The following is a 9632-nucleotide window of genomic DNA, read 5'->3' on the forward strand; positions in this document are numbered from 1 at the left end:
TTCTTGGTCATTGTTTTGTACGCCTAAAGTACCTCTAGCAGCTTGGACGGCCATGACCCCTTTGCGTTTTACAATTTCTTCTTCAGATTTTGAATTACCGTTTTGTTGGTTGACTCTACCTGTCCATTCGCACTGGGGTGATAAGGAGAGGAGGAGATACGTTTGATAACTAAGTCCTCGAGGAATTTGGTGACCTTGGATCCAACGACCTGAGGTCCATTATCACAAGCTATCTCAGCCCGAGATCCTAAAGTGTCACGATCCAATTTCACTAAGTCGCGCAAGCACCTACCTTCCCACCTTGGTAAGGGAACCCTTATCCCAACAATCATAAAAACATGAATAAATAAATAAATAAATAAATAAATAAATAGGCGGAAGAAGATGGAATAACGTAAGTCTTACGATAATAATATAAAAAACGCAGAAGTAATACACCCCAGTATCTGGTCTGGTCATACAAAATCATCTAACTAATACTACAAGTCTGAATAATAGTAATACATCAATTGTCTTAAAATCATGTCTCAGGACGGAAATAAAGACATAAATAAAGAAGAATTTTCAGGGCGGCGAACGTCCTCGTGCTCACCCTGTAAGACTCAAAACAGCAATCCTCGTCTACTATCAACCACGAGGAGTTGAGGTCGATCCCACTTAACTCGCATTCATAAAGAATGCGGCAAGTGCGCGTCGGTACAAGACAAACAACAAGTACTAGTAGGTATCATAGGCCTACTAAGACTAGCTAACGTATGTAAAGATAACAAATCAAGATAAACACATAAACCAACAAGTACAAGTCAACACGAATCTGTATCTATAGTACAAGTCATCACCTATATTATAGCATCTAAACCCAACTGTGCCAAGTCTAAGTATAATCAATCCGAACCAGTATATCACAATAGTGTCTCAATATGTCATTAGAATTAAAGGTACAATCCAATGCAACAATGTATGTATGATGAATGCAATGCATATGTACCGTCCACATGTACTCCGATGATAGAACATCACATCTCGGCAACACAACCCATGGGGGACCCGCAAAGTCCATGTACCACTCTCATGATCCCGGTAAAGAGCTCAGGCATCGGACACTCAATCGTTCCCGGCAAGAAACCTGGGGCAACGTACACTCAGTCTGCTCCGATAAATGACCTCGGATCACGGACTTTCATCTTTCTTTTACGCTCTTCGGCAGAAACCTTGGAGGCTACACTCCCTCACTTCTATCATCAGTACTGTAATCAGGCAATATCAATGAATCATGGAAATGAGTGTGAATACGATGCAATGTAATATCAAAGTATCAATTCAATCCAAACAGTACCACCCAGGGCACATAAGTAATATTAATAATAAGGTTACACAACAAGCCACAATGAAATCCCAATCTCATCTCAATGTCGAATCAAGTAAAGTGCCCCAATATCATAGTCATGATATGACACTAGTCACAATTTCCCAATGTCTCAACGTGGTAACGAGCCAATAAATAAATAGAACAAGATAAGTAAATCAACACAACGAGGTGGCTAGCCCCCAAATCATACAACAAGGCCCAACCTAAGACAATATCTAACCCGACTTCATACCCGAAAGTGTACATGCATTCTCCAACAATATCATCTAAACATACGCTTCGCTAGTTAAAGTTTCACCATAAGGTAAACCATAACCTACCTGGAGAGCCGAACAGTAAGGTCTCCAAATCAAACCTTAGTCTTCCCTTCCGTTGAGACTTAAGATAATGAAAGTCTAAACATATCTGAATCATGAAATTAGAATCAAGAAGAACATCATTCAAACCTTACTTCTATTTAAGACCCAAATCCCAACCTATGGAATGGGGTTCATGAACTATAAAGATGGAAATGGGAATCTATAGGTCTCGACATGAAATTAATGTTCTAGATGATCAATCCCCATCAATAATAAGCTAGGAGAACAAACAAAATACTTAAATTCGGATTTTAGGCAAACCCCCCAAATTTGGGTATGAACCTTAATTTTCAATCCCATAAATTAGCCACTAATTAGGAAGGAATCATGCAATAATAGATTCTAATCATCAATTCCATGCCTAATGAAGCTAACCCAATTAATAAATCAGGATTTAAAAGCCTAGAATGAAGAACCCATTGAACCCACTTTTAATCATCAAACTCTTAAAGAACTAGCATGATAATGGATTCCTAAGGTAATAAAGTAATCATGGAATGGAAAGGAAAGTGAAGGGACTTATCACAATGATTTCCCCCCAAAAATCGCCTTTGAATTGCTCCCACCAACTCGGTTTTAGAATAGTAATCAATGAGGCACTTAGGGCTTTTAACACTCATTTAATGAATCTATCTGCTCGATACCCGCTCTGCGACAACGATACGGCTTGCGGCGGTGCCGCTTACATCCCTCGAACCGCGCGGTCAACTAATGAATGCACCGTGCGCTTCTGCGGCATGGCCACCGCTATAGCGGTGCAGCTATGGGGTAATGGTGCCGTATTGCGGGCACCGTACACCGAATCCCCAAGTTTCACAATCCGAACCCGAAATCCCGACTATCACCCAAGGCCATCTGCTTACCTACCATACATGCAAATACACATAAAAACACACTACGAACGCACTTGGCCCAAAATTCCCCGAGAGTCTCGTTGACCTAGTCAACCCCCAATACCTCAAAACTAACTTCCAACCCACGTCTCAAAATGCACCCGAGCTCATTGAGAACCGAAACAAATATATACACACATTCTAAAAGACTATCCGAATCTCTCGGAATCGACGGATTCCCGAAAAGGTCCATTTACACAAAGTTAACTTTTGAAATAACTCTTTTCCGCTTTAAGCCCAAATTTCTCAAAAAGCCACCCGAATCATATACAAACACCTCGAGAAGATGTCAACGATCCCACAGGGTTAAATGTGAGATAAACCGGCTCGGGAATGGTCAAAAGATGCCAAAAGATTATAACGACCCGTTGGTCGTTACCTGGCAAAGCGACATATTATATGTTGCCATACGAAGTCCGTCATCTCTCTTTCGCGGATCTTAACTGTGAAAGCCCTCGCTTCCACCCATTTAGAGAAGTATTCAGTCATTAGTAGCACGAACCGTACTTGTCCCGAATCGGCAGGCAGAGACCCAACTATGTACATCCCTCATTTCATGAATGGCCAAGGGGACGCCGGCTGGTGCAACATTTCTGCATGCCACTGACATTTATCACATCTTTGAACGAATGCCTTTGCATCTTCTTCCATTCTGGGCCAATAGTATCCAGGCTCGATTAACCCATCATTAGTGACTCGCACCGTAATGGTAATCGCATATTCCTTCATGGACCTCTCTCGTTACGTAGTCGACTTTGTCGTGCCTTACATATCGTGCCATTGGGGCAATAATAGCATCTCTAGGTAGAGTGTGGCCATCGAAAAAGCAATGCCGAGCAACTTTGGTTCGCAGAGCCCCCCGACGCTTTTGTTTTGTTAGAAATTTTTGTGTTTTAGGTAATTCAAGAATTTGGTTCGCTAGTCCCAAACTAAGGCTGAATTAACCTCATCATACCTACCGAATCCGGTCGAATGGAGTAGGCCGGACTGCGGATTCGAGTTTGGCCCTACGGACTCAGGTGGAAGAGCCCAAGTTGGTAAGCATCCGCTTTTATGTTTTTCCCCTGCTACGTGCACCGGCGTCGATTCTTGGAATCAAAACCATTTTCAACACCCTTAGGTACCGCAACACGCGCTCCTCCTTTGCTTCGAATACGCCGTGGACTTGGTTTACCACCCGGCAGGAGTCGCATTTTGCCTTGATGACTTCATCACCTAGTCCTCGAAGCTAACTTCAAGACCGCAATCAAAGCTTAATACTCTATTTCGTTATTAGTTAAAGGTGCGGTATCTATTGCCCGCCTCGCCCTGAATATCTCCCAGAGGGGGTATGTAGGACTACTCCCAAACCGGTTCCTTTTACGTTAGATGTTCCATTGGTATAGAGCATCCAAACCCTAGGTGTAGTCCCCCACCAAGAAAGCTTCTTTTCGACTTGGGGATTTACACTTGAATCAAATCGGCGACAAAGTGCAGAAAGAACTTGAGACTTGATCGCACCTCGTGGCATTTACTCAATATCAAAATTCCTTAACTCAACTGCCCATTTTTCCAATCGCCCCCAAAGTTCGGGTTTGTGGAGCATGATGAGTGCCTTGTGTATATATATTTAACTCTTTTATCAAATTATAGGATTAAAATATGTCGATCCCTACGTAGATTGGCTTATCTAATCTCAGGATTTTCTTATTTTAGTTTCTATTTGGGAAAATCGTAAAGAGTTGAGCGGTGAATAAACTAACTAATATTTGTAAATAAAGAAATAGAAAAATTATTTTGTTTTGCATAAATTTGATAAAAGGTTTGGGATCCCGACTTTACTTGATATTCGTTATGAAGAAATTCTTCTATTCTTCGATTTCTATTTCTCAAAAAATGTATAAATGCCTCTCACAATTATATTTATATATATTACTAAAATTGTACAATTAAATGTACTCCTTACGGTTATACAAACTAATCATCAAAGTAGTAATATTAGAGAACCAAAAATATATACTTAAACCAAAACATGCCCTTTTTAGTAAGTCTCTTTTGGTTACCTTACCTGTTATAACTAATTTATTTTATTTTATATATATATATATATATATATATATTCAAAACACTTACAACTTCTCGAAAATTAATGACTCTACTTGAATTTCAAGTCCTGATGAACACTTGTCACTTACCTTGTTTATATCTTCACTTTTATTTTTGCAAAGTCACTATTAGACATCTATGAGTTTTTAGAAAAATCAAGAATATTAAAATCAATCATTTACAATAAACCATAAGCTTGCCTTTCTTGTCAATCTCCACTAATGTATAAATGTTGACTTTAGAATCTTTTAGGACTTTTATTGGCTTGTAACGTTGGGCTGAGAGATGGTAGGATATAGGAATATTTTTTAAAATAACTTAACTTTTTCCCGACATGATTTACAAACTAGATGACTTTGTACAAAATTAAGAGTAGATCACTGCATTCAACTTACTGCAACTTTCACGGGCGTCATATTGCAACCCGTTTTTATTAATTCTCATTTGTGTTTTTTTTTTATTTTTTATTTCCATATACAATATCCCCTTTATTTCAAAACTTGTGACTATCAAAGTGTGAAATTCTCATCCTTTCATGCTTGTTATCATGGCCAGGAAATGGATTTCGGCATGGAAACCTTCTTCTGATCTTCTTCTTTTTTTTTCTTTTTCTTTTTTTTTTGTATATTTGGTGGTGAATAGAAGAAGAAGAAAAAGGGATAACTACATGATATAACAAACATATAGTGGGTATTTATATTTAGTAGCTATACTTTAATTTAATTACTTTTCATAGCAAACATTTGTGTATTAATATCATTTAGTAACTATATATATATATATATATATATATATATATATATATATATATATATATACACACAAAAAAATAGAATACTATCTCCCTTTTGATAAATTTCTTTGTTTCTTCTTGCGTCTTCCAACACCATCGATTCATTTCCATGGCAAGCCAAAGTTACTTTGATTTCTCCGGCGTAACTACGTATTACCCAATTCCATTATCTCCACCATTGCCCGACTTATCTAAGGACATAGAACCGAATAGAGCATTAATTGCTTCTTCTAATTCAATATCGGATACGTTGCTAGCAACGATGTCATGCCTCCCGTCGCCGCCGTAGCTCCGTCGTGACCACGGCTTGGCATCCTCTCCGGATCCGGTTGGTGGTGTTGTTGTTGTGGTTCGCTGGAGAAGTAAGCTCCGGTGATGGTCGTTATATTGGTGTTGGTTGTGTGTTTTATCTCTCTCGTTATTGGCCGCCGTTGTTGTTATTGTGAAATTTCGTGTCGATCTAGCGAAATGGTTGATGATTCAATGGAGCTAGTGGTTGATGTTGTTGTATACACGAATAAAGCGGTTGTATTCACGTTTTGAGCTTTTTTTTGTTAAATGTTTAGATTGTATTCATTTTTTTTATAGTGTATTTATTAATTTTTGTGTATCTATGTTTTTATGTATTCAAGCACTTGTTATATTCATCAATATAGCGAGCTCGTTTATGAATATAGATAGTTATTTCATGAATACAATGAAAAAGAGTAGCTACAAATGAATACGATACTGAGTTTCATGAATACAGATAAAAAATTGTATACAAAAAAAACAATACAACAATTATTGGTGTAATTATTGGTGTATATGTATTCAATTTTACTCGTTGTATTCATGAATACAACAAGCCAAATTATGAATACGGTATAGTTATTTTATGAATACAAGTAGAAAAAAAAATTATTGTATTCATGAATACGCTTAAAAAAATTGAATACACATGTGGAAGAAAGCTTCACCCATTTGCTTTCTGAACGTAAATATCAAACATTAGCTATGTAGCTTGTTTAACCCCCAAATGTTTGCTATTTATGTAAAATGCCCAAAAAAAAAAACGGATATTAGGCCCAAACTTTGGAAACTAAGGATACATTTGTTTCTTTTGGTAAGTTAACAAAAGGCTCAAACGATCAAAAAATGGCCTAATTCATTTTCCAAAATCAGCAATTTTTTTAGGATTTCGCCTTGACCAACAATAGAGGCATGTTATAGCTATTGATTGCATTGATTTAAGTATGTTATGACTTTTTCTTCAAACAATCAGATTGTCATTACAGCAGGACACTTAATAAGCAAAAATACACATATACAATTAGAAGCTTTCTTTGCTTTATGAACTTGAAGTGATCCAAGTGTGTTGCCAAAAGATGATCTGAAGTTATGTATATGCAAATTATTTGCTTAAAAAACCTTTTATGTAATTTTTTTTTTCCAGCAAAGATGTAACAAAGATGTAAAAAGAAGACAGCATTTAGAAGTACCAAAACAACATGCAGTTAAACATTCATTACAAGGTTTGTCATTTGACATTTTCACACTAAAACAAACAGGTACAAGCTGCCTTTTATGGCTATTTACAGCAAAAAAAGATGTTACATGCTGCCAATCAAGCGTTTCTTTCTTCTTTCAACTAGCACCAACATACTAACCATAAGGTTAAACAATGTACAAGCTTCTCTTATGGCTATTTTCAAAAAAGATGTTACCTGTTGCCAACCAAAAAATCTTCTTCTTTCAACTAACATCAACACATCACCAACATTTTCAAAAACAACCAGCACCAAAAAGGACTACCAACATTTCCAACTACATAAAGTAGACCATAAGATTATCACATAGAAAAAGTAGAGTAGAGTTTTTACCATCCCCACACTTAAATTATTCATTTTCAATAATTCAAGTTTCAATGACTACATGTTCCAGTACCTTCACCAGTGAGAAAGTTAAATGCAGCATCAAAGTTTTCATTTTCCCTGATTTTCGGGAGGAACGGAGGGTCCTTCGCCATAGAAATTAGCAGGATTTGCAGTATTCATTTCTGGAATTGTGACAACATCTGACCACATGGAGAGAGGCTACATGCTAAATGGTATGAAAATTTTATTTGACCCACCTTCTTTATGCATATTGAGTGTTGTTGGTGGTAATGGAGCCGACAGAGGAAATTCGGTGTTGGATACAAGCCTGCACAAATCTGCCACTCGGATCTGTAAAAGAATAATGCAGGAAAATTGATGGGTCAGAAAATTTTACAGCATTGCATTAGAAATGTTGCACGTGAGATTTCCTGTCATTTGGATGGTGGGAGAAGTAGACGCAACCTGATTTTGCAATGTCTGGCAAATGTAAGATTGATTATTTTTTGTTACATTAATTTCAGTTAGAACATGAGACATATTAGCCGCTAACATTGCTCCTCGGACTGCTTGTTCATTTTTATAAACCTCCCATTCTCTTTTCATCTCAGCTTGTCCGTGCAGTAGCCGTTGTAAATAAATAAAATTATCAGGTGAAACAACCATAGATGAGGTATCCAATTCTAAATTTTCTGATTGCTGGAGCCTTTTGTGTTTTGTAGTTGGATTTTTCGAAACTCTTTGTTTTCGCTTCTCCGGCCCTCGAGGAGGTCGCAAGCCATTTAAATAGCTCTTACCAAGTGTGGCAGATTCGTTCATTATTCTAACCAACCTATCCATGTTCACACCAAACATACTCTTGCAAGGCGAGTGATTGTGTAGTCGGAAAGGGTAAAGCGTTGTCGAACAGGCAAGAAATCATTTCATCGCGAATTATTCGACCAACATTTATATCCATATTTTGCTTAATGGCATACAACAAAATGATCATTTTCATATTAAAGTTTAACATGTTCGAATATGGAGTAAGATGAGAACTAATAAACTCTCCCCATGTTCTTGATTTTTCCAACATACACGATCTAGTTATACTCGAAGGTTTACTTTTCGTTCCAGAAATAAGCCAAACCCCTTTAGGACATAATGTCACAATACATCCTCTAAAAAAAATATTTTATCCTCATCTTCCATTTTATATTTTAGTTCATCGTCATTAACATCCCTCCAATTATAAACCTTATTTAGAGCAGTTCGGTTAAAAGGGATAACCTTACATTGAACTCTTGAAGTTTCTTCTTGAGCATTCATATTTGCATAAAATTCTAATACCACCTCTCGAACATAAGGCCCTGGACTTGGTACAAATGACTCTCATCCTAATGAGTTGATTTGTTGCATCATCTCTAGTAGGGGGAATCCGCGACTTAAGTAGCACTAAAAATAAAAAGTTGTACCAAACTAGTGCAAAAAAAAAAAAAATTCCATTAATAGTATTACGCCGCAATTTAGATGGTGAAAAAGACCAAAGTGCAAAATTTCACTTTGGCTTCACGCACGAAATTCGGCGTGAATGAAGCCCCATAAATCACCATCTTCCCCACCGGGACGCGACATCTCCCGCCCTAACCCGCCATTAACCCCATTTTTCAGCTGGTCCCACCCCTTTTAAAACTATAATTTCGTTGTTATTTTTCAATCCAAAACTTAATATTCCTTGTGATATCAAGCAGTAAGAACAAGTTTCTAAGGCTGATTTCGAATAGAGCGGCGTAACACATTTCAAAACTCAAAAAAAAAGCTTCAATCTAGGTATTTCACTACAAATTTTCTATTACATTGTTAAATATATTATTATCTAAGCATGGTCATTGTATAACCGTGGTGGATTACTCGTTTAGCACTAACTTTTTTTTTTTGCTTTTTTGGGCGGGGCCCAGGTACACGTTGGGACCGCCCATTTTTTCATTTTTTTTTTTTATTTGTTTATCTATTGTTAATTAGTTAATTATTTATTGCTTGTTTATTTAGTATTTGTTAATTATTGGATTATTTACTTAAGTATTTAGTTAATTGTTAGACTAGCTATTTAATTAAAAGGACCTATTAATTATTTATTTTGTTTTTGCTAAGCCAATTGTTTATTTGTTAATAATTTCTTAATTGTTTTGTTTCATTAGTTAATTAATTGTTTATTTGTTAAATATACGATAATAATTTATTAATTTTTTTTATTTAGGTTACTTAATTGTTTATTTATTAAATATATGATAATAACTT

The 9632-nt window shown here is 36.6% G+C and overlaps 1 protein-coding gene and 1 long non-coding RNA gene across 2 annotated transcripts in view; one reads left to right on the forward strand and one right to left on the reverse strand.

The window, feature by feature from the left end:
- LOC132062977 (uncharacterized) overlaps nt 1–7292 on the forward strand; it is a 14228-nt gene extending 6936 nt beyond the window's left edge. Inside the window, exon 3 of the long non-coding RNA XR_009416290.1 lies at nt 6968–7292. This is a non-coding gene — a long non-coding RNA (uncharacterized LOC132062977). The remainder of the gene's footprint in view (nt 1–6967) is intronic.
- Nucleotides 7293–8187: 895 nt separating this feature from the next.
- LOC132062329 (uncharacterized) overlaps nt 8188–9632 on the reverse strand; it is a 2975-nt gene continuing 1530 nt past the window's right edge. Inside the window, exon 3 of the mRNA XM_059454917.1 lies at nt 8188–8319. Coding sequence (XP_059310900.1) covers nt 8188–8319 — 132 coding nt within the window. The remainder of the gene's footprint in view (nt 8320–9632) is intronic.

The sequence above is a fragment of the Lycium ferocissimum genome, chromosome 7, assembly GCF_029784015.1.
Source record: "Lycium ferocissimum isolate CSIRO_LF1 chromosome 7, AGI_CSIRO_Lferr_CH_V1, whole genome shotgun sequence".
Classification (NCBI taxonomy): Eukaryota; Viridiplantae; Streptophyta; class Magnoliopsida; order Solanales; family Solanaceae; genus Lycium; species Lycium ferocissimum.